The 24,693-nt window shown below is 51.4% G+C and overlaps 3 protein-coding genes across 6 annotated transcripts in view; 1 reads left to right on the top strand and 2 right to left on the bottom strand.

Annotated features, from left to right (window-relative positions):
- MTA3 (metastasis associated 1 family member 3) overlaps positions 1–9,810 on the top strand; it is a 274,841-nt gene extending 265,031 nt beyond the window's left edge. For all 4 annotated transcript variants that reach the window (XM_078349438.1, XM_078349437.1, XM_008980775.5 and 1 more), the window contains exon 17: positions 6,257–9,810. In XM_078349438.1, coding sequence (XP_078205564.1) covers positions 6,257–6,282 — 26 coding nt within the window. In that variant the 3' untranslated portion in view covers positions 6,283–9,810. The remainder of the gene's footprint in view (positions 1–6,256) is intronic.
- Positions 9,811–15,247: 5,437 nt separating this feature from the next.
- OXER1 (oxoeicosanoid receptor 1) lies at positions 15,248–19,939 on the bottom strand. The gene has a single exon (XM_008980774.6). It carries the CDS (start codon positions 16,791–16,793, stop codon positions 15,630–15,632), a length of 1,164 nt encoding a protein of 387 aa, XP_008979022.2. The 5' UTR covers positions 16,794–19,939; the 3' UTR covers positions 15,248–15,629.
- Positions 15,248–24,693, bottom strand: part of HAAO (3-hydroxyanthranilate 3,4-dioxygenase) — a 27,545-nt gene continuing 18,099 nt past the window's right edge. Inside the window, exons 5-10 of the mRNA XM_002757835.7 lie at positions 22,879–22,968; positions 22,564–22,607; positions 22,142–22,287; positions 20,247–20,315; positions 20,017–20,099; positions 15,248–19,939 (exon numbers count right to left, since the gene is read on the bottom strand). Of these exons, the coding sequence (XP_002757881.1) occupies positions 19,843–19,939; positions 20,017–20,099; positions 20,247–20,315; positions 22,142–22,287; positions 22,564–22,607; positions 22,879–22,968 (529 nt within the window). The 3' untranslated portion in view covers positions 15,248–19,842. The remainder of the gene's footprint in view (positions 19,940–20,016; positions 20,100–20,246; positions 20,316–22,141; positions 22,288–22,563; positions 22,608–22,878; positions 22,969–24,693) is intronic.

Raw genomic sequence — 24,693 nt, 5'->3', positions numbered from 1 at the left:
TTAACAACCATGTAGAAGTGTGATTGGACAAAACGGCATAATCTGATACAAATAGACTGAGGGGGCACACCCAACAAGTCTTGTCTGTTCAGATTCTTCTTTTTTTTTGAGATGGAGTCTCACTCTCACCCAAGCTGGAATGCAGTGGTGTGATCTCAGCTGACTGCAATCTCCATCTCCTGAGTTCACGTGATACTCTTATCAGCCTCCTGTGTAGCTGGGACCACAGGCACACGGCACCATGCCCAGCTAATTTTTGTATTTTTAGTAGAGACGGGGTTTTACCATTTTGGCCAGGCTGGTCTCAAACTCCTGACATCAGGTGATCTGCCCACCTCAGCCTCCCAAAGTGCTGGGATTACGGGCGTGAGCCACCGCAGCTGGCCCCATGTTCAGATTCTTCTTGACCTCTCCATGCAGCATTCCTTCCTCCTGGAGGCAGGACCCCTTCTGAAGTGAGGGTCTTGTGACCGACAAAGTAGGTCAGAGCTCCAAGACAGAAAGGCAGTGGGGAAAATTAGCATATACTTTTGGTTTCTAAGGTCTGCCTTGGGGAGAAAAAGGAGCAGGTGAAAGGGGGGGCAGGAGAAGGTCAAAGAGAGAGATTCTGTTTTCTGAGGCCTGCTCTTGAAGCTTTAAGATGCTGCAACAGTGTAACAAGTGCAATGGAAATTCCTGGCTCTTCACTCCCATAGTGCTTGTTACACTATTGGGGCTCGTAAAGTCTCAAGAGCGGGCCTCAGAAAACAGAATCTCTCTTCTTGACCAATATATAATGAGTTATTCTATAACTCCCATAGTGCTTGTTTATATCACACCTATAAAGCCATTTTTCATTACCATTTTTTACATTTCAGTATCTACATTATACCTATACAGCCATTTTCAATAACATTTTAAATATTGATTAAGATATCATTGTCATTTGGTAAACTACATATTATTAAAATATACAGTTTAATACATTTTGAAATATATACACCAGGAAACCATCACCACAATCAAGATAATAAACTTATTCATCACCCCTAAAAGTTTTCTTGTACCCCATTCTAATCCTCCCACCTGCCCTCCCCATCTGCCCTACCTCACCCCCAGGTGACCACTGATGTGTTTTTTTGCCACTATAGATTCATTTATATTTTCTAGAATTATATATATAAATTGAATCATACAGTATGTACTCTATTTGCCATTTTGGATGATTTTTAGCATTCTGTCATCAAGTTCACTGATTCCTTCTTCCACAGTATCAAAGCTGCTATTAGTCCCATCCAACACATTTTCATTTTAGATATTGTGTTTTTCAGTTTTCAGATTTCCATTTAGTTATTTTACGCTTTTAAAATTTGCCATCTTGTCACCCATTATATTCATCTTTTTCTATAGATTCTTTAGCACATTTATAGTAAATATTTAAGTCCATATCTGCTAATTCTAACATCTTAATAATCCATTAATCTATGGACTGTTTTTTCTTTTGATTATGAGTTGCATTTTCTTGTTTCTCATGTCTAATCTTTTTAAAACTTTTATTTATTTATTTTTTGAGACAGAGTTTCACTCTTGTTGCTCAGGTTGGCATACAATGGTGCAATCTCAGCTCACTGCAATCCCTGTCTCCTGGTTCAAGTGATTCTCCAGCATTGCCTCCTGAGCAGCTGGGATTACAGGCATGTGCCACCATGCCCGGCTAATTTTGCATATTTAGTAGAGACGGGGGGTTTCACCATGTTGGCCAGGCTGGTCTCCAACTCCTGACTTCAGGTGATCCACCTGCCTCAGCCTCCCAAAGTGCTGGGATTACAGGTGTGAGCCACTATACCTGGCTATGTCTAATCATTTTTTAAATGCATATACCTTAGACATGATGAGTTATAGAGACTCAGGATTCTGTTATTTTCCTCTGCAGAGTGGTAAGTTTTGTTCTAGCAAGGAGTTACATTGGTGGATCACTTTGATTTTGTGGAGTCTTGATTTAAAGCTTTATTAAGCCTTACCTATTTTAATTTTGCCCTTAGTCACATGGGATTTCAATGCAAAGATCAAGTTGTTTACCAGGCCCCTCTAACTTCACAAAACTTGAAATCAAATTCTGTCTTCCCAGCACTGGATAGCTACTGAAGTTACTGCTCAGCAATTTGAGCCTTCTAGCTGATGTTTTCCACTGGGCTCTTGGGAATCTCACCCATAGTTCAGAAATCAGTAAATAATGTGAGGGGAGTTTGTATGTAGATTTGCGGGTTCCCTTTCTGTGTCTCCTTCCTCTGCAGGATCACCTCCCTCAATTTCAGCTGCATTGGCTGCCTCAAACTCTGACCTCTGTTTCCTCAGCCCAGTTAGACTGTGGCTTTCTGCCTTAGCTATATTCATCTTGTATTGCATGAACGTGCTCACAGGGAAGACACTTCAGAGTGGCTCTCTCATCTTGTCTCACTTTTTCTTGCCTTGTGTCACTTTTTTCTAGGTTCATAGCCCCTCCAGTTTTTGCCTCATTTTGATTGCTCTCTAGTACTTTCAAACAGTTGTTCCTTTTTAAGAAAATTACTTTTTTGCATTTTTGAGACAGAGTCTTGCTCTGTCGCCTGGGCTGGAGTGCAATGGTGCGATCTCGCTCACTACAACCACTACCTCCTGGGTTCATGCAATTCTCCTGCCTCAGCCTCCTGAGTAGCTGGGATTACATGTGTGCACCACCACGTCCAGCTAATTTTTTTGTATTTTTAGTAGAGAGGTTTCACTATGTTGGCCAGGATGGTCTTGATCTCTTGACCTTGTGATCCACCTGCCTTGGCCTCCCAAAGTGCTGGGATTACAGGCGTGAGTCACTGCTCCTGGCCTTCTCTGAGGTATTAATGATTTTGTGTGTGTGTGTGTGTGTGTGTGTGTGTGTGTGTGTGTGTGTGTGTGTGTGTTTAGACCGAGTCTCACTCTGTTGCCAGGCTGGAGTGCAGTGGCTCAATCTCAGCTCACTACAACCTCTGCCTCCTGGGTTCAAGTGATTCTCCTGCCTCAGCCTCCCAAGTAGCTGGGATTACAGGCATGCACCACTACATCCAGCTAATTTTTATATTTTTAGTAAAGACGGGTTTCACCATATTGGCCAGGATGATCTCAATCTCTTGACCTCGTGATCTGCCTGCCTGGGCCTCCCAAAGTGTTGGGATTAAAGGCATGAGCCACCTCGCCCAGCAATGTTTTTTGTTTTTTAAATTTTCTTCTCTGTGAATAGTCTTTTTCTTCCAATTTGTGTTCTTCTGTTGATTATTTGTTGTTAGGTCTCTAACAGTTGTGTTAGAGGTTTTTTGTTTTGTTTTGTTTTTTCCCTGGTGACCTCTATTGTCCAATAATGTTTAAAAATAGGAGATTAAAAATCAGAGTGAAAGCTCTGTGCTTGTACCTGACAGAGCCTGTAGTGTGTTTCACAGTAGGGTAATCAGGCTGGCCTGGTGTTTGGATGTTAAGTGCCAGTTTATTTAGGTCTTTTCTCATGGGCTTGTCAGATTCCCCAGAGAAGTTTCTTCCTATCTGTTCCCCAGGGAATAAAGGTTTATTTACCTGCACGCTGAGAGCTCCATGGGAAGAAGGTTGGAGCCTCACCATTCAGTGGACGTATGTTCACTCAGTCTCTCTATGCTAGAATTGTAGCCTTGTCCTTAGCTGTGCCTGGTGCCTAGTGTCCCCTAGGCCTGAAACTCCATTTTGTCCTCTTCAGAAAATAAATGTCCTGACTGGTGGGACGTAGAGAGTTGCCTGGTGATACGGAGTCAGGAGAGCTTCTTGGGGTCCAGCGGTTTCTCAAAGAGCCTTTAACTCTTCTTTGCTTCAGTCCCCTCCCCTACTTCCAGAGGTACCTGATGTCATTTCATGAGCCCTTTGAGGGTTCTCTGGACAAACTGGGTCCTCAGCTTTCCACACTGAAGCTTCAAGTCTGGCTTTCTTGAGTGCATAGTTTATTATCACTCATTTTTCTGCTTTCCAGCCTCTAAAATTCTGATGTGGTTTCTTCTCTGATTTTCAGAAGGGAAGGAAACTAACTCAGAAGCCAGCTTCTAGAACCTCAAAAGAGGTCGCTTTCATTGCATTGGTTGATTTGAGTGCAGAATCTCTAAGTCCATGGACTTTAAGTACTTCTGAGTAGTCAAACCATTAGGGAAAATGTGGTTAAAAAATAAATAAATAAGTACCTGTCAGTCATAGTTAGTTTATAGCAAAGTGGCAAATATAGATTAAAACTTTTGAGAATAAATAAACAAAAAGAGAAATGATTTGGGCTACATCATGGTCTAGGAAGGAGACCGAGAACTGACATAGACCTTTTCCTGGGGTTCTGTGCCTGTGCTACTGTGCTGAGTCTCTGTATCTGGCTCTTGTTCCTGCTTCAAGGAAATGCAGAGGATCTGGGGAAGCTCTGAGCAGAGGAGAGGGAAGTGATAACCTTGTAAGGGCAGGTAGTAAGTACCAGGATTCTTCAGCCCAGAATACAGAGAGGTGGCCAGGGTGGGTGGGGAAGGCAGATTGAGCCTGGGCACCTGAACCTGAGATGCTAGGAGGAGAGGGTTGTTTCTGAAACTGCAGCAGGCAAGTTTGGCACAAATAAAAGCACAGTTTACCATGGCAGGTTAGAAACTTGGGAAACTATTAAAAGCAGCTCTTTTGATAGGTGGTTTAATTCCTTAAGAGCTTAGACAGATGAATGACAGAGCTCTTGCTCCACTAAATACAAAATGAGAGAGCAGCTCCTAAGAGACACTGACACATACATAACCTTCCATATAGACACTGAGGAGGTCAGGATGCTAAGAGCATCCTGGGCTGTTAGCAGAACACTGGGCTGGATGGAAAATGAGCAGCTTGCTGTAGTAGGAAAAACTTGACACAAATTAACATCTAAATTCAAATCTTGACTCCTCATCTTACTTACTGTGTGACTTTGAGCAAGTTCTTAACCTTTCTGACACTCCTAAGGTTCTGCTGAAGGTTAAATAAGGCAGTTTTATAACATACAGTTTGTTCAGTAAAGAAAGGTTAGCCTGATTCCTAAACTGAATTTATCTGTGCCTTTATTTAACACATATTTGCTGAGCTCATATCAAATACCAAGCTGGGTACATGTATTTTCCCTGGCCTAGAAAAGCTCATGAAGTGAAGGCACAGCTTTGTTCCATCCGGCAGCCCTTCCTCAGCATGCTCTGCGGCTGTGACGGTGAGCATTGCTGGATCCTTTCCTGGGAACGCCTGGGTCAGAAGATATTCGAGCATCTTATCCCTTCTCAGCAAACAACCCCACTTCCTTCCTAGCCACTTTCCTAATAACTAAGTAAAAGCTTTCACAACTTTCTGAGTAATACAACATGGTGATGAAGTGGTTTGCAGGCCACTTCTGCTTTTTCATTTACTCGTTTCTGCTGTAGTCTCCAGATGGTCAGAGTTGAAGGTTTTCAGGGAAGCGGAGGGGGTGGGAGTGAGGGGCATAGGAATAGTTCCTGACACTGTGGGAGAGTGAGGTTCACTCCCCTCCTACAAGAAATGTGTTCATAGCCTCTGGGTGCCCACATCATTATGATTAATTATGATGAGCTCAGATGAGATCGTGCCTCCTCCCAGCCAATTGTGTTCCCCATTCCTTTGTATCCATCAGAGAGGTTCCATGAAGTCTCTTCTCTTGCCTGGTGTACTGTAGCGCCTTTCCAGTGACCACTAAACCACCTATTCAAAACCCAGCTTTCAAGATCCTTCCAATTATATATTTTCTTGGCCTTAATTAAACTTTCCCTTTGATCCAGCCTTAAACTGCAGTGTGAGCCCCCCACCTTTTTTTTTTTTTGAGACAGGGTCTTGCTCTGTCGCCTGGGCTGGAGTGCAGTGGTGCGATCACAGCTCACTGCAGCCTGGGCTTTCCAGGCTCAAGCAGTCCTCCCACCTCAGCCTCCCTAGTAGCTGGGACTACAGGCATGCACCACCACACCTAGCTAATTTTTAATTTTTACTTTTGTAGCAACAGAGTCTTGCTGTGTTGTCCAGGCTGTCTTGAACTTCTGGCCTCAAGCCATCCACTGGCCTCGGCCTCCCACCGTGCTGGGATCATGGTCATGTGCCACCACACCTGGCCTAGTCATGAGCTTTTATTTGCCTTACTGCTGAACCTCCTTTCCCTGAAGGCTGTGATGCTGGCGGGAGGGCTGAGTCCATCCTCCTTTTCATCTTGCCTCCACTGTCAGGACTTAACCTTCACCCTCTTTCTTCCCTTTTCTAGAACTCACGTGCTGTGTGTCAGACTGAGCTTTCCCTGATTCATTCTACAATCCAAGATTTGCTGCACTGTCCTGCTGATGTTCACAGTCGTGCCTGGGAAGGAGGCAGCCCCACTCCCAGTACATTTCAGTGGGAGACCTCTGTGCATCCATGGAGACGCAATGGGGCGGGGAAGGAACCGTGGGAGTGCACGTTCCAAATCCTGTGTCTCCACGTGTGGATCAGCAGCACCTCGCTTTCTTGTCAGAGACCTCGCTGTTCCGGAGCGAGACCTGCTGAGAATTGAAGGGCTGAGGGAACCCCTCCACCTCCTCCCTTCTCCGGTGCCCTGAGCCCCACCCAGCAACAGCAGCTGCTTGGCAGTGGGGCTGCTGCGAGCTCAGAGCCGCTGCTGCCCCGCATGTGTCCGCTCAGCTTGGTCTTATGCTGTATAGTTACTAAATATGTACAGGAGGGCCACGGCATCTTTCTGAATGGATTTTTCTTAAGAAATGTGCCAGTATTTATGCGGTTCATGGTATTTCCCTGTCCTTGCTGTTACTGTCACTCAGCTTTTTCTCAGTAGGCTTCATACATTTTATTTTTTTGAAATGGGGGAATTTGCTGTTTACTCCCTCCATTCTTATGTGTGACCCTCCCTCCGACTCCTCCAAGGAACAGGATTACCCGAGGTTCTGACAAAAGATAAGCCTGTAAACTCATCATCTGTGTGTTGTTGTTGGAGAGAAGCTGGTGTTCTGCTCGGCTCTGCTTGGTCCCAAACAGCTCCAGCAAGAGCAGGTGTTAAAAGTGCCAAGCGTGTGTATCACTGTGACAGGCCATTTGCTTACTGCCCTGTTCCCTTGCAGCCAAACCAGCTGATGAAGAACTGCTGCCAGGTGGGTCCTTCAGCAGCTCACAAATGACCTACTTTTATTTTAAGCCAGCAGAATCTGTTTGGCCTAGGGGCGTGGAGTGAGAGAGCTGTGTTTTTGGGTATGAGTCTGTGTGGTCAACCCTGTGGCCCCACCCCTCCAGCCCAACATCCTGTGAGTACGTGTGGCCTAGGCCCAGGGGACCTGTCCGCTCTACTGGTTTGGGCTCTTTGCATTTCCCACTTGCCCTCGGCACCAGCCCTTGGTGGCATCACAGTTGGCCACTCAGCTGTTCTGTGCTGGCAGCTGCAAGGACAGGAATAGCTCAGCGCCCGATGAGCTCCCTGAGCAGATGTGAGGCGGGCAACTCTCCTGCTCTGTTTGCAGGCACGGGCCATGGGGCACAGGGTCACAGTCCCAGGAAAGACCACCGGAGTCTGACCTCCCAGCCATCTCTGGAGTCACTAGGAGGCAGCAGCTGGATAAGAGAGGCCCTAATAGCCAGGTCGTTGCAGGTTGTTGCAAGACAGAGTGGCTACAATTGAATTGACCCCCTGGGAAGAAGAAGGTGGCACAGTAAGGATAATGATGTCTGTGTCCTTGGAGGCTGGGCTCCGCTCGGCAGAGAGCGTGGTGTGTGAGGTGGAGGGCGGTTTTGCAGACATCTCAGCTTCTTTTCTGAGGAGGAGTTGGTTCTCATCTTAGGCTTCTGCAAGGGCGATCATGGGACGTTTCCACCACCACCCACGCTTGGAGCTGTGCTGGGTCTTGGCTTGGGGCCCTGAGGGTGGTGCCTATGTTAGAGGCGTTTGGTGAGACGGGTACAGGTGGCAGGCATTCTCCTCAGGTTTCCCACTGAGGGGTCCCTTCAGCAAAGACCTGGGAGGAGGAGCCACTGGCTCTCCAAGTGCCACATCACGTGGGGGGGGTTTCTTCTGTAAAGAAAAAGACGCAGGAAAGCTGTCTGGGCCCTGCTCTGGATTTATGGTCGTACTTGGACCCAGAAGGGGAACTGATTCTTTCACCCTTTCACTTTCTTTCTGAACCCCTGTTAAATGGTGACTGCAGATTCTGGAAACAATTAGCTGGCCGTGACTCAGCTGCCAGCTTCATTTTCTCTGCCTTTTGGGAGAGTCTCTCATCTGGGCCCAAGAGATTTGGAGACAGGGGGTCAGTCCAGGTCTGAAGGAGGAGCAGGGAGCCCCTCCTGTCTACCCAGTTTGGGAAGAGTGCAGCTTGTTTGGGCCACGTGTGCCAAGAAGGCTTTTCCTTCCCCTTGTTAGTAAAGCTCGTGGTTCTGCAGTCCCATCCTCCGAGGAGGACGATGTTGACTAAGACGCCATGCTCTCCCTTTGTCTCTGGAAACTGCCCCCTCGTTCTGACAGAATCCCTCAGGCAATGGAGGAAGGATGCCAAGGCGCCTCTAGTTTGTGCCTTTGCTGTTATAAGCATTTGGTGCTGAGAGGGTTTCCCAGCCACCTCCTCCCTTTCTGGGGCCACTGTATCACTGCTGTGTGTCAGTGACATGTCACTGTGGTTCAGTGAACACATGGGTGGACGTGCAGAGTCTGTCTGCACAGCCCCAGCAGACATGCACCTGGGGCGAGGACACTGGCCCTACAGGGTGTCTCCCCCTGCAGCTCAGTCAGCGCCTGCCCACCCTTCACTTCCTAAAGGTGCGCAATAGAGGAGGGCTGACCAGAGGGCATTGCCGGAAGCGTTCAGCCTGCCCTTCACAATTCCCCTTGTGCACGGCCCAGTTTCCATTGCTCAGGGTCCAACCGGGAAAGTGGATCTTAAACTGGGGTTTTCATCTAGAGATTTGTTTAGCACACGAGAAGAAAAGCTGAGAGGCAAAACAGGGGAGTGAGGGGCACCCCAGAGGTTGGGAACAGTAACAGAAACTTCCCACACCCTGAGACTGGCTGGGCACCGTGGGAGGATGTGGTCACCAGAGCCCGGAGCCAAGTCCACTGGGGGACCTGCCGCACTGCGGACCTGTCTGGTGGGAGTTGGAGCCTTGAGAGCGTGGTTCCTGTCAGAAGCATCCCCTGGGCAGAGAGAGGGGGCCTGGCCTCTCTCCTCCTCTTGGCCTCCAGAGTCCTGCAGGTGCCCCACAATAGTTAAACCCAGCTGGAAGCAGCTGCCCTGGGAGCCTGGGACCAGCGACCTACTGGGTCAGCCTCCCACCAGGTAGAGCACAGCAGAGCACAGCAGAGCAGGTGGGGGGCTGCGGGTAGCCTCAGTGTGCTCGGTGTCCTGTCCAAGCCTGGTGTTCGTGCCCCACTGCTGTCCTAAGCCCCTGGTGAGGGGAGGCGGAGGAGCTGCCCCCTAGGTTTTTGGAGATTCTATTTCACTCTGCCTAGAGAGGAAATGGCTTTGGGGAGGGAGGGGAAAGCCTTTATTCTTTACTGTTGTCCCTGTTTTCCTTTGGGGGAATTTACCCAGTTAGCAGCCCCTCCTCACCATTCCCCCCAGGAAAGCCGTGTCCCAGTTTTCTGTCCACCCCTCCTGTTCCTCTGCACCGTGTCTCTGATTTTACCCGCCAGGGAAGCTAACCCAGAGCACCACCATGCTCATGAGTGTTTCCCCAGGATAATCCATTCTGAGCATGATACCACAGTGTGGACTGTCTGTCTGTGAGAAGATGCCATCTACTAACCAATTTGTATTGTGTTTCCAATAAATTCCTGGAAATGTTGCCTGGTTGATACTGTTCTTTACTGGGATGTTAGCTCTGGTGCAAGACTGTGTGCACACCCTGAGGCCCAGCATCGGGGGTCCTTGTTTCAGAACCTTGAGCTCCGAGTGCCCTGGGGAGATAATAGGCCAGGCCAGTTGTGCCCCGGCTGCACTGAGACTCCCAGAGGCCTTTCCCCAGGGTCTGCATCTTCTGCTATCTCATAAGGCACATCCTGGAGACATGGAGGTTTCACGAAGTCAGGTCACTCCCGTAGGAGGCCTTTGACCCAGTGCCCCCAGGCCTGGAGATAGGAGGCACAATAGGCAGCCTTTTCCCCCTGCTGTGGCCAGTGCTGGGTTGTGGGGATGGGTGCTGGGGTGTTTGGGTGGTGCGCTGAGGAAGGCTGCTGTGCCCCAGCACAGGGTTTCTGTTTGGCTGCCTGTTTGTATAGACTTTCTCAGTGCTGTGCCAAGATCATTAGAGGAGAAGGTGAAGCTTGGCTCACTTGGGACCCCTCCAGCCTGTGTTTATGAGGTATACATATTGGTGACTTGTTTGCTGGGCTTTGTGAAAGATTTTCTTAAAAGGAGACACTGAGCTTCTTTTTTTCTTATTCTTTTTTTTTTAATTTCAGACAGGGTCTTACTCTGTCACCCAGGCTGGAGTGCAGTGGCGCAATCTTGATTCACTGCAACCCCCACATCCGGGGTTCAAGCAATTCTCATGTCTCAGCCTCCCAAGTAGCTGGGACTACAGGTGCACGCCACCACATCTGGCTAATTTTTGTATTTTTAATGGAGACGGGGGTTTCACCATGTTGGCCAGGCTGGTCTTGAACTCTTGACCTCAGGTGATTTGCCCACCTTGGCCTCCCAAAGTGCTGGGGTTACAGGCGTGAGCCACTGTGTCCAGCCTTGTTAGTGTTTTGTTTTTTTATTAAGACTTTTAATATGAACTCAAGTATCACCTCCCTCTTTCTGGAAGCTCCTCTGTACTTCAGAGTGTTGCATGCCGTACCTCTCAAGGGGGACCAACCTTAAGCTCCATACCAGGACTGAGTTTTTATCATCAGACTTCCTAGGAGGTTTCTTCTGCCCCTTCCTGGGTAAATTTTACCCTCTGTTTATTCTGATTCTGCCCCTGGCTGCAGGGGTTGCTGGAGAAGCCACACGCTACCTAAACCCCGCGACTGCGGGTGTTTAACTCACCAGGCCACTTAAGCCGCTTGCTTAGTGATTCTTTTCTGTGTTCTTCTCTGGGAGCTTCTTTTCTTATTTCCAGAACCAGCTGTTCCAATCCTTTGCCGCTTTTTAAGCCCTTACCCCCTGAGAGCCGGGCTTCTAAGAATCCCTTCCGTTCTATTCCCTCTGCCCCAAGACCTACTAAAATAGTGCCACTGCTCCAGCTCAAGGAGGCATCCTTCTATCTTCTGGGGACAGACCCTCCTGCCACCCTTGCACTGGATTCATTCTTCCACCCCCTTAGGGCCTTGTAATAGTGTCTTGACTCAGGCCAGACTGCCACTTACTGGCTGGATGACCTTGGGCAAATTAGTCAACCTCTTTTTGCCTCAGTATTTCCATCTGAAAAATGGGATAATAATGGAATCTCCCTCATCAGGACTAAAGAAATAGGTAAGTGTAAAATGCTTAGAACAAGGCCTGGCATCAGTTCCTATCATCATTCCCCTCCTCCCCAGTATTTTTCTTTTCTCCCTTCACCTCCTGTATTTAAAATCTCTTCATCCAATCCACCAAATAACAGAACAGTCAAACCACCAAAACATCAGTCCTCTGCCTAGTTGCATCTAAAGCTATTATCTTCTCTCCTTTTACTGGCACGTTTGTTGGAAGGGGCAGAGTTGTTTCCATTACTTCAAATCTCAGTAATTCCTCTACCCATTACAGCACATTATGGCTTCCATTCTGCCCCCACCCCCATCCACTCACTGAAATTGCTGTCAATAAAGTCACATTTAATGACCTTCTAATTGTCAAATCCAATGCCATTCTTCAGTCATCCTCTTTAAGCTTTCTTGAGTGTTTGAAGCTGTTGTAGCCGTAGGAATTTTTTTCATTCCTTGCACTGATCCCTTTATTCTCTACCCAAAGCAATGCCAAGTAACATGCAAATGTCACTCATAGTCGATTTTTTTAGAAAGATAATTTCAGATCTAGTAGTAAGTCACCTGTGTGCCCCTTTCCATTTTCCTCCATCTCAGAAGTACTCTCTTTAATTTAGTGTTTATCATCCCATACATGGTTTTATACTATTAATGCATATGTATGAATCCATAAATGATAACGAGCATGTTTTGCATATTATTAAATTTCATACAATGACAGCCTATCAGTGTTTGAAAAGCTTTTAAAAAATAGACCCAGACAATGCACTGTTATTCCAGGTTGTCCATCCAGGGTGTTGATTGACCAGACAGTGTCAGATATGCACACTGGTTTTGAGATCAACTTTCTTCAGTATGTGATTAGGAAACATTTTGGAAAATGCTCTGCTCTTGCATGAGGCACTTTGCAGACTGTCTGGGTATTTTATGTTTGGCTTTTACCTTCATGAAAGATGGCTTTATTCTGTTCTTTTTAATGGGCAGTCTTCTTATGTGGGTGAAGATTTCCTTGACTCCTTTTCTTGCTACAGACCTGTTTTTTTTCCTACTTAGAGGGTTTGTTTTCCTGAGCATTTCACTGGGTTTTCCTACATGTGCCCTTTACTTGCAGGGATTTTTAAAAGGATGGTTCTTGATTCTCTTCATTCTCACCAGATGACCACATTCTTTCCCATAGCCCTGGTGAGTGGAAGACCCTCGATCCTATCTCTAGGCTGAAGTGTGCTACTGTACATGTTTGCCTGGGTGTCTGCCAAGCCTCTGCAACATGTTTTACCACTGAACCTGCTCCACCACCTGCATCCTCAGTGTGTCACCCACACACCTCCCCGTTGGGTCCCTCTGTGCTCTCTGCGGCTGCCTTTCTTCAGGCCTTTGCTTGGAATACAGACATTTCCCACATAGGTCGTCTCCCATGTCCCCTACTCTCACGCTATTGCCATAGTAACTGATCAAAATGCAAACCAATCATCATCTTCCACTTCACCTCATGCACATGCCCCTCTCCTGCCATACTGTCTGCAGGATCCACCCAGACACCCAGGCTTGGCACCAGGGCCCTTCTGGGTCTGGCCCTCCCTGCCTTTCCTGCCTGTCCCCTCACTCTGCAGTAGGCCTCCACCTCTCTTGCCTCAGTGATCTCCTCCCCATGCCCCTGCACACTGAGTCTTCTCACAACTGTATGCCCTGGTGATGCTCTTCCAGTGCCAGGGATGCCATTGTCTTCTCTCCTTCCTCATCCTCTGAGATCCAGCTTACGTACATCACTTCCCTGACAGTCCAGGCAGAAGCAGCTCTTCCAGCCTCTGCTCTCAGGGTACATCACCACCTCAAAGACGCTGAACTGCACTGGGCTGCATTGCACTGGTTCCAATTGCACGTCTGTCTCTCCCCAGCTTAGCCTGGGGGGCTCAAGTTCATAGTATAATTGTCTGCCTTTGTAGCTCAGTGTCTGGCCCATGGCAGGTACGCAGTAAACACCGGCAAGTTAGTGGCTGCTGGCCTGTCACCAGCCCTGCCTGCTCACCCCCTGCTCAGGAGTCCCTGGAGTAAAGTGATGCATGCCATCTGATCCTCCCTCAGGGTGCTAGCAGGCCATGTTAGGAGAAAGAAGAGAAAAAAGACGAGGTGAAAGACACTGCCCCAAATTCACACTGGACAGTGCAGCCTGCCCCTGGGACCAAAATGCCATTTAGAACCCAAATATAGGAAATGGGGTCTCAGCCTGCCCCCAGCTCCCCTTATACCACCATGGGTACTACTCCATCTCTAGAAAACCCTGCACTTAAACACAGTTTTCTTTCTCTTCCCCCTCCCTGCTCCACATAATCACTGCCTTCTTCACCCAGAGCTCTGGGCATATAGTTACTTTCATCCCCAGCCCCAGGAGCTGGGAGAGGACCAGGATCACTGTTCCCATTCGCGGATGGAAAACTAAGTCCAGAGAAGGGTACAGTGGACTGGGGCCATGGTTAGGACCAGGGAGTCAGTCCTACCTCCATGCAGGGGCAGCGTGGGGACAGCCTGAAGCCTGCTTCGTGGAGGAACACCCAACCCCCTTCAGAGAAGGCTTTGTGAAGGATGGGGAGGTGAAGGGTGGCATGCCCAGCTTGTCAGCAAGGGAGCAGCCCTCAGGGTCAAGATGGGGGGCAAGGAGGATCCGGGGCAGGTTAGGAGTGCAGGCCTGAGCCCTGCGACAAGCATCTACCCAAGAACTCCTCTAGGGCGGCCTCTGCTCCCTCCCTTGATGGGTAAAGACAGGACTGCAGACATGCCTGTGAGCCATGGGAGTATCTGCCCATTTCTCTTCTATCATATCACGAAGGAGTGAGCACAGGTGCAGGGGGAGCTGGGAGGACTTGATGGAGGAGTTGGAAGGAGAAGGGTCTAGGGAAGAGGAGATTGAGGAAATGACCCGTGGAGCTGCCCTGAGTCCAGGTGGGCACATTCAGGGGCAGAGATGGTACCAGAGGAAAGGTGCCTGGTGTTGAGCTGGCAGCAAGTGTTGACAACCCAGGTGGGGATTTGCCCGAAGGAGCTGCTCAGTTCCCACCTCCAGGAGTGTGCAGGCCTTTCCTAAAACACCTGTCTTAGGCTGAGGTGGCCCCACCCAGGCTTGGACTCCCTTCCTTGTGGTGACAGAGGGTGCGGAGAAGTGGGGACCCCCTAGGAATGACTCCAGGGAGTAAAAGGGAGCAGTAAAAATAGAGGGAGTGAGAGGGGCCCCTGGGGAGCCGAGAGACAGAAGAGCAGCCCTGGAGGAGGCCAGGTGGCACCCTGGCACCTTGGTAGATTTCTGAATGCAGCAGAGAGGTGGGCTGGAGATACGCAGTGGAGGTGGGGTCCAGCACTCATCCACCCATCGTTTCCAGGCCTGCCTCCCTCTGTTGGATACTTCTTCTCCGACCTCTCCCAACATCCACACTGACCCTTGATGCCACCTTCCTGGTCTGTGTGTGACACTCCTGGGCTTTCACTTCTATTCCTGTGACTTCAGTAGCTGGGGTGCATCCTGTCCAGGATATGAGAGGGTTGGGCTAAGTGGATTAAGGGAAGTGGGGAGGGATATTACATCCCCAGCATAAAACTCTGTACCTGAGGGTCTGGAGCCCTTGTGGTCTGAGGCCCTCACCCAGGAAAGCAGTCTGCCTTTCAGGGCATGCCAGGGATTCCCAGAAGTTCTGGGAAGGACAGTGCCCCCTGGGACGGGCTGTGGGATGGCTTCCCCACTCTGTCCCAAGTTTCCCTTTACCTTGGGGTGCTCACTTTGATGCCTACTGACTCAGTCCCAGGTAAGAATTAAAGACAGGTATTTGGTCTTGCAAATAAATATGTTTAAAAGGGAAGTTTATTAATATCAGAAGGGCCAAACGAGAGCATAGAACATGCAGCTGTCCAATTTCTAAGGCGACTCTGCTGTGACAGTGATTGGCCTCTGGCCCCTGCAGCTGCGCAGGCCGCTGTCTGAGCTGGCGTGGCCACAGCACCCTGCCTGTCTCCACCTGGCATTCTGCTCTTCCCTGCATTCTGGGAACACCATTCTGGACACACTGAGAGGCCAAGGCAGCTTTCTCTCCCTGCCACCCTCCTGAGTCCGGCCAGTGCTTCAGCCTGGCCCCGAGTCTGCCGCCATCCCTTTTCTGTGTTGGCCTTGTCCCTCCAGGCGAGCACAGCAGCCCTTACCTCTGCAGCCCTGCAGCCCTGCAGCTGGCCCTCAGCCCTGGGAGGAGCCTTCCTTTTCCAGAGACACCTTGGCCTGCACTTCCAGATTCCCTGTGGCCTCTGCCTTCCTCGAGGCCTCCTGGCGACGCCACCGCCTGGAGGGTTGGTAGGAGCTCTCATCGCTCACGGGGTCCTGCTGCCCCCGAGTCAGACCCAGCAAGGCCCGGCTCTGGTGGAGGAAGCTGGGGCTGGAGAAGCAGTAGAGCACAGGGTCCAGGACGCTGTTGAGGTAGGTGAAGGCCAGGGAGCCGTGGAAGAGCCGTGAGCAGAGGTCCAGGGAGTGGCAGGCGGACAGCCGGAAGGCCACCATGGAAGCTGTGCCAAAGATGATGCTGGGCAGGAAGCAGATGGTGTAGACAGCCACCACCATGGCCAGCACGCGCATGGCCCTCTGTGGGCCTGCCTGCTCACCCAGGCCACGGCGCCGGATGGTAAGCCCAATGCTCACGATGGTGAAGAGGATGAGTGTCAGTGGCAGGAAGAACTCCAGCAGGTATAGCGCCTGGTGCCAGCGGAGCGAAGCTGAGGGCTTCGTGCCCACCCTGTAGCTCAGGCAGGAGGGGCCTGAGAAGGTGCTCAGGAGCAGGTGCCCGTTGAGGAGCAGGATGCCCACCCAGAGTCCCCCGGCCACCCGGGCAGCTGCCCCCATGGAAGCCCGGCTCAGAACGTGATGGGGCTGCACCACCTTCAGGTAGCGGTTGAGTGCAATGGCCGTGAGGAAGACGACACTGGCCGTGCGGTTGGTGGACAGCATGAAGAGGTTGACTTTGCAGGCAGCAGCCCCAAAGCGCCAGATCTCATGGAGGAGGTAGTAGTCCACTCGGAGGGGCAGGTTGCTGATCAGGAGAAAGTCAGCGGCCACCAGGCTGACCAAGAACACCGTGTTGGAGGTCCAGGGCCGCATGTGGACGCAGAAGATGAAGAGGGCCAAGCTGTTCCCCACCAGGCCCAGGACAAACTCCAGGGCCAGGATCGGTGCCAGGAAGGCAGACACCACTGGGGAAGAGGTAGGGTGGCAGGTCTCTCTAGAGGACACCCCCACAGTGGTAAAGGCAGAGGAAGAAGAGGAGGGTGAGGGAGGGAAGGAGGGAAGGAGAACCGAAGAGGAGAGAGAGGGAGATGGAGAGCTCAGGTTATGAAGCTCCATGGGCTGCATGGGCCACAGACCTGAGAAAGGTTCTGGAGTCTTCTACCCCAGCAGGAGTACTCAGGGCAAAGAGGGATGATTGTCACTAACAGCTGGCCACCACAGTGACACAACATCCTGGGGTTTTCATCAGCATTCTCACAGCCACTGAGAAACATCGTGTTCCTGTTTGCGGGCCAAGGGGAAACCTTGCACCCTCCCTGTCTGCCGGGGGACTGAGTGACCACATGAGGCTTCTGAACCCAGCCTGGGGGTTGTGCCCCTGGTAGAGGAGGAAGCAGGGCTCAGCAGGGGCAAGATGGAAGCCCAGAAAAACCCTGGAGGGAGAAAAGTCCAGACAGGTGAGGCAGGGGAGAGTATTTGCAGCCCTGAGGCCTGGTGACCTGTGGCTCTCAGGGTCATGCAGCCCTCCCTGGACACCCCCTCCCCTACTACAAATAGAGGCAGGTGGCTGCCTCCCTGCCCCCACCAGCTCTGGCTTCAGGGACTGTGAAGCCAACAGGACATTGTCCTGGGAGAAGTGGGCAGGGAGTGGCCTGAAGTGAGACCTCCATCATTCTGCTGGTGGCCTGCAAGGAACCAGGCTGTGTGTACTCCACCAGCCTGCTGTGCGTCTGAAAGTCCACTGTAGTTCAGCCTGCAGTCACTCCCAGATTCCTGATGGTTCCAAAGTCTGTGATGGTTCCAAGCCCAGGTACACGGTGAAGTAGCCCATGGGCAGAGGGCATCGCTGCCAGCTTTCTACCACCATGGCATAGAGACCTGGGGGCTTCGTCCACAAAGAGAACAATCCTGATTTTCCCTGTCTGTGCTTCCCCATGGCTCCTTGTCCACCCAACTCCCCGCCCCCATCAGCATTCACTGCAGAATGGGGAGTGGGAAGCTGGGGCTGGCTCCAGACAAGGTACAAGTCCGGCTGTCCCATGGTGAGGTGTTCTCATGAGCCCACAGGCTGGTCCTGTGGTTGGAGATGAGGGCTTCAGGCTCCTGATAACCCAGGGCAGCAGAGCCAAGGGAGGTGGTGGTTCCAGGTTTCAGAGCCTGACCCACAACTGCCAGCTGGCTGGTGTCAGCCATCTGCTGTGTGTGGCCAGGCTCTGTGTTTCAGGCACAGTGACCCCTGGCCTCTCTTGGCTGCCCTGGGCTCCTGTTGGGTTGAGGCTGAGGTCAGACATCCCTGGGAGAAGCAGGATGGTGAGGCCCAGCCTAACTAAGCTTCATATGCAGGCAGCCTGGGTGGGAACAGAGCTGCCCTGTTTCCAGACCTCTCTGAGCCTCATCTGTAAAATCGGATACTACCACCTTCTTGGAGAGTTGTGAGGATAAAATGAGATAATTTATGAAAAACTTCCAGGGGATTCCCTGGCACAGAGCGAGTGTTCACAGAAGCAGATCTAATTTTCATGGCTGTCTGAATTAGGCTTGTCCTGGGTACGAGGGTAGACTCTTCTCCTCATGGCTATGTGTGTTCTGACCCCAGGCCTTCTGGGAACATTCTATGTTCTCTTCTCAGGTCATGCATGGAGCAGTGCATTGTTACAGGCCAAGAACAGGCTGCACTGAGCCTCTGCCTGCGCCTGCCCTGGACCATTTGCGTTTGGAGGAGCCTGATGGTATGTTTTGTTTGCTTGTAGGTGAGGAAAATCCTTAGGGGTGAAGAGGTGGGTGAAGGTCCCAATATCTCTCTGGGCCAGCAGCCTTTTCAGCAAAGGCAGGTCTTCCTCTACTCCCAGTGGAACGTAGGAAGGCAGAGAGCCAGCAGGCTGGGGATGGGGAAGACAGGGCTCAAGTGTTCTTTTCTAGAGGAAGCTTGAGGCCAAGCAGGCATCTGTTCTGTCCAGACACGCTCATGTGCATGCCCTCATTGACTTCCCATGGATGTCCCAGGAAACCGAGTCATCATGCCCGCTGCAGGCTCCACTTTCTCATCTCTGCCCACTGGTGCCTCTGCATCCCGAGACCCACACAACAGGCTCAGGGGGTCCTCTGGAGTCTTTGAACATGGTGCCTGTGCATGACAGGGGAGTGCAGGGCGCACAAGGCCTGACAACCCCACCAACACTGCTGAGCTCCTGGTACAACTTCGCTCCCTCTCCAGACTGATTGTAGTCTTTAGGTATTAACAGTGGTTAGCTCTGGGCCGGGGGTTTTGTGTATTTCTGTGTTTTCTATAGTTAGCACAGATGACTTCTGTTATTGGAAAAAAACTCAACAGATGCTAGTCTTTTAAAGTTATGTAAAAAGACAGCCTGGGCAACATGGTGAAACCCCCATTTCTACAAAAAAGAAAAAATAAAAAAATTAGCTGGGTGTGGTGGTGCATGCCTGTAGTCCCGGCTACCCAGAAGGCTGAGGTGGGAGAATCGCTTGAGCCAGGGGTTCAAGGCTGCAGTGAGCTGTGATTGCACCACTCCACTCCAGCCTGGGTGACAGAGTGAGATCCAGTCTTGGGGGAAAAAGAAAAGTAACAGGAATAAATGGGAACAAGAAGGAAGTGGAGAGATGACATTAGCTGTGCTCCCAGGACCAGACACGGAGCATGCGTGGGTCAAGTCACACACGCACAGTGAGGAATGCCCATCCAGGAACAGGGATGCTCAATAACAGACCCTCCAACACGTCCATGGCCACCTGGGGTCCGGATGCCCCAGATACATCACATGGTCCCAGGGGAGCCCATGGGAACAGCAGCGATGATTGCCTGTGTGTGTGTAGACCCACAGGTATTCGTTCACCAGGAAACCTTTACTGCGGGCCTTCTTGGTGGGGAGGTGCTGCATAAAGTCTGTAGGGACAGAGGAATGGGCAGGAGCTGGGCAGGGAGTAGACTGCCTGGAAAGGCTGGCAAGGCAGTGGGGTAAGACTGCCAGAGAAGATAGGGAGCTGCTGCCCACCCAGGGGCATGGCTTCTGGGCTGAGAAGGGCAGGAGGGTGGTTGACAATCATGTCCAGGTCTGTGAGGGACACAAGCAGCAGTTCATGGAGAAGCAGTAGGGGCTGGGAGAGTTGTTTAGTGGGGATGGCACTCAAGAGGGTGCTTGGCACACCTGTGGCTGCTTCAGGCCATGGCAAAGGGGTCACCCCAGGGCTTCTTGCAGGCAGGATCCTGCATCACAGACAGGGCCACAGAGCCTTGCGTTCGCTCCCAGGCATACCTGTGGACACACAGATGAGCAGGGCTCAGACAGCTGGGTCCTGAGGATCCCAGAGAAAGCCCTCCCCACATACTCACGAGGTCCCAGCTAGCACTAGGAGGCTGTCCTCGGGGCCCAGGCTCAGGCGCTGTCCCCTCATCGTCACCACCGAGAAGCCCTCCTGGAGAGAGGAGCAGAGAATCAAATGGAGGGTGTTGGGACTCAACACCTGGGGGAAGGTATGAGGCTGCTGGGCCCAAAGGCCCAAGAACAGGCAGCCCAGCCCCCTGCAGGGGCTTCTGCAACCCTGTCCCTGGGCCCCACTTGCCAGCTGCCACAGCCACACGTCCACATTCTGGTTCAGGCCTTCACTGCTGCCTTGTCCATGGGCGATCACCTGGTGAGAGGTGAAACAGAAACTTCTGGTGCTTCTTGCCCCACATGGGAGATGGTCTTGAACCTGGCCCCCAGACACCGGGCCTGCTTGGAGCAGGGTTGGGGCCCATAAATCAGCCCCATCACCATGTGCTGAGCAGAGACCGGGACATGGAGAGGAAGGCTGCCTGGGCTGCAGGCCTTCCTGTGCCTGCCACTGCAACAAGTATTTGGGATCACACATGCCTGCCTTTCATGCACAGTGCACCTGTGGTCCCTCTGATGTGTGCCCATGCGAAGGAACGCTCACCAGGGCACACTAGGGACACATTTACACCAGCTTCCCAGAGGGTGCCACCTCCCTTTCTCCTGAGACACTATAAGTCTGGCCTCAGGAGGAGGAGGGAACAAGGAGGGCGAGGCCGAGGCCTCTCTGACATGGACCGGCCTGGAAGCCCACAGCTACTGTGTGGGGCCATGTTCCTGCTGGCCCAAAGAGGGACTCAGTGGATATTCATTCATGTAAACTGAAGCAGGTAAGAGCAGGGTATGACGGAGGTGGGGTGCAGGACTGAGTGGCACTGCTGTGCCATTTGTGCATGTTCTTGCAGCCCTGTGTAAGCTCAGGACATCCCTGGTACCCAAGAGCAGCAGGCCACGCCTCTTAAGGGGAGCCTGTAGCCATGAGCATCCCTTCACAGACTGACTAATTCAAAGCCCACGGGATGTGCCAGTGGCAAGCCACAAAGCACAGGCGAACACTTGCCTCCTGCAGGTCTCCCTGCACCACTCCTGCCCTCCCAGCCTCATCCCCACACATGGTATGGAGTGACCTTTCTGAAACATCACTCTCGCTTGTCACTCCCCTGCTTCAACACTTGGGTGGAACGCTATTGTCTTTAGGACAAGTCCTCCTACCTGGCCTAGCCCAGCAGACCTACTAGGACCTGGGCCCTGCCTGCTGCTCCACAGTCCACCAGTCACACTTGTACCCCCACTCCCCAGCCCTGCCTCTTGCCAACTTCAGCTACTCCCAGGGCCAGGCTGTTTCAAGCCACCATGCCTTTGCTCATGCTTCTCCCTCACCTAGAATGCTCTCTCCCCCTCCCTTTCTTTCTTTTATAAACTTCTACACTAGCTTTAAAATGCAGCATGCACATCACCTCCTCCAGGAAGCCTTCCTTGACTTCCCTTTCAGCCTGGGTTCCTCCTTTATCCTTCTATAGCTTCCTATAGCTTTTCTATCAGATACTTTATCACATTATTGTGGCAATGTTGATTAACTTGTCCATTTCTTTGAATAAACTATATATTCTTTAAGGTAGAGACTCTGTTATTCTCCCACTAAAGCCTGAAACATAACAGGCATTTAATAAATGTGGAATGAAAGAAAGTCAGCTTTGTTTGAATCTCTCTTCACCCAACCGTCACTCCCAAACAACTCTTTCCCTTCTGGCTTCCAAGGCTGTGACTGGCTGAAGGCTCAGGAATTCTTAGCAAGAAGAGAAGTGCAGATCCTCAGGAAGCTGTCAGGGAGTGGGGAACCTCCAACTCTCAAAGTGAATTCAGATCTTAAAATTGCTTGGGACCATACAGCCTCCACAGACCTCCGCTCACAGCAAAGCCAGCGCCCGCTGAGTCAGGGGGGGAGCACCAAGGCCTGTGCTCATGTGTGCAACCTCTGAAATGTGGTGTGTGTGTGTGTGTGTGTGTGTGTGTGTGTGTGAGAGAGAGAGAGAGAGAGAGGCAGTGAGAGAGAGAGAGAGAGAGAGAGGCAGTGAGAGAGAGATTGGTTCCCATTTTCCAGGGCTGCTGGGAGGATGCCCCGGGTGCCCCAGGTTGCATTACCTGGGTCTCATAGGTGTCCCCGAACAGGCTAAGTGGTGTGCCTGCCTGCAGCTCCTGGTGGTGGCTGTCCAGCCAGGCCTTCAGGGACATGGGCTTCATGACGGATCGTGTGCTCAGTGGGAATGGTGGCTCCTTGAGCAGCTGGTCTGTACCCACAGCATGACTCTAGTCAGTGTCCTTAGTACCAGGTCACCCAGCCCCAGTGGGCCCAGTTCCCAGGGGCCCCAGGTCTCCATTGCCAGAACAGGCTCTGGATCCAGCTCAATGATCAAACAGCTATGTAGGGGTACCATTGCCTATCATCTCAGTACCTTGAGGACTGGACAGAGTATTCAAAAAGAGACTCCCCAGTCCCCTGGACCAAAACGCATCCTATTTTGGAAGCGGAGGGAGGGAAGAAGGGAGGTTCCCAGTGGCCTCACCAGGGATGGGCTTTCCTGTTGTGTACTGCTCAGAGCTGAAGAACCTGCAGGGATGAAGAGGGAGGGGCAGGAGTGGCCAGTGACACGCACATACACCATACTCATGGTCAGGTGCACACACACTCATGGGGTCCTCACACAACTGTGTGTCTCCCATCCTTTCCCTCCCAGCCCCGTGCTGCTGCCCCTCCCCGTCCCCAGTGGGCCCTCTGGGCCAGGCTCCCCATCCTGGGAGGGGAGACTTTCTTCCAGGCCATCAGGTGCTGATGCAGAGCCCCAGGAAAGCAAGGGGCAGCGGCTGGGCTGGGGGCTTACTCCTGGATGATGGGGACCAACTGCGTGCCAAGGTCCTTGCAGTAGAACCACTTCTCAAATAGGACGTCCATGGTGTCTCCCATGTAGTACCTGCCAGAGCAGAGGACAGGCAACCCTGCTGTCCCTTCTGGGTGGCTTCAGGGCAGCCTTACGCCTGGCTCTGCTTGTGGAAGTCCCTGCAGAGCCCAGCTGTCTGCTCCACCCCTGTTAGCACACCCTAGTGGTCACTGGTCACTTACACCTTGCTCTTCAGAAGCACACGTGCGCCCCCTGAGAGGGCTACTATCCGAAGAATTCACAGGGCTCTCCCCGGTTCCCAAAACTAGACCCAAACTAGTTCCCAAAACTAGACAAAGCAGATGGAACTCTAAGGCTCAGATAAGCTGAGCAATGTGGCAGGGATTACACGGCCTGTAAGTGGTGGAAGCAGGCCAGTCTCAAGACAATCTTAGACACTTAGAGAGCATCTAATCACAGTGCTTTTGTTTTTCCCAAAAAGGAAGCTGAGGCTGAGCCTGAAACCAGGGCCAGTAGCTGGATGCTCGGCTAGCCTGCAGTGCTCTAGGTCACAGTGCAGACACTTAAGAAGCCAACATAGCCAGGTGCTGTGGCTCATGACTATAATCCCAGCACTTTGGGAGGCTGCAGCGGGTGGATCACTTGAGGTCAGGAGTTTGAGACCAGACTGGCCAACGTCATGAAACCCAGTCTCTATTAAAAAAAAAAAAAAAGCCAGGCATAGTGGCAGGGGCCTGTAATCCCAGCTACTTGGGAGGCTGAGACAGAAGAATTGCTTGAACCCAGGAAGTGGAGGTTGCAACGAGCTGAGATTTTGCCATTGCACTCCAGCCTGGGTGACAGAGCAAGACTCTGTCTCAAAAATAAATATAAAGAAAGAAAGAAGCCAACACGCAGAAGATGTCCCCCAGTTATGGCGTTCTTTTCCTTTCAGGGTCATGGCTGCCTTTGAGAGTTGGAGCAAAGCTTTGGACCTCTTTTCTGGGGTAGGGCCCATGTACGTGTACATACAGCCTTGAGTAGACCCCTAAAGCCCACCTCATCCCCCAACCTGGCTCAGTGAGCAGCTTCCCTGGCCGGAGGAGCACCTGGCAGGCTAAATGGGGCCCAGGCCCCTGTGTGTGTGGCACATGGCTGGTGCCAGGAGTGTCTGTGAACTGAATGCCCAAGCCCAGCTCCGGGGGCCAGGTCAGCTCTGTCTGCTCTTCAGCTCCTGCTGAAAAAGAGATGTGGTCCAGCTGATGGGAGACGCTTTACAGACACACAGTGCATCCATCCACCTGGCAGCCTAAACGCTATCCTGGGATGGAGCTGGCCACCGGAAAGCTTCATAACTTGACAGCAGTGCCCTCCAGGAACTGCCTTTGGAGTGGCATTTTAATGTTGAGTCCCTGGCTTTTATTAAAGGTCAAAAACAGCCAGATGAAATGTGTTATTGAATTTGCTGTAAAATGATATTGAGGACACCATCCTCTCCATCAGACTCCCTTTATTAAAGTCCCTTGTGAGAAATTTTTTCTAGAGGATAAGGCCACGTGTCTGTCTCTGCAACAGACAGTTATGCAGTGGATTATTATGCAGCCATGAACATTGCTTTTTTGAAAAGATTCAGTAGTGTAAGAAATACTCGGCCGAATGCGGTGGCTCACACCTGTAATCCCAGCACTTTGGGAGGCCAAGGTGGGTGGATCACCCGAGGTTGGGAGTTTGAGACCAGCCTGGCCAATGTGGTGAAACACTGTCACTACTAAAAACACAAAAATTAGCCAGGTGTGGTGGTGTGTGCCTGTAGTCCCA

This window comes from Callithrix jacchus, chromosome 14 (assembly GCF_049354715.1).
Source record: "Callithrix jacchus isolate 240 chromosome 14, calJac240_pri, whole genome shotgun sequence".
NCBI lineage: Eukaryota > Metazoa > Chordata > Mammalia > Primates > Cebidae > Callithrix > Callithrix jacchus.
Note: the sequence above shows the minus strand (reverse complement) of the source record. Positions and strands in the feature narration are given on the sequence as shown.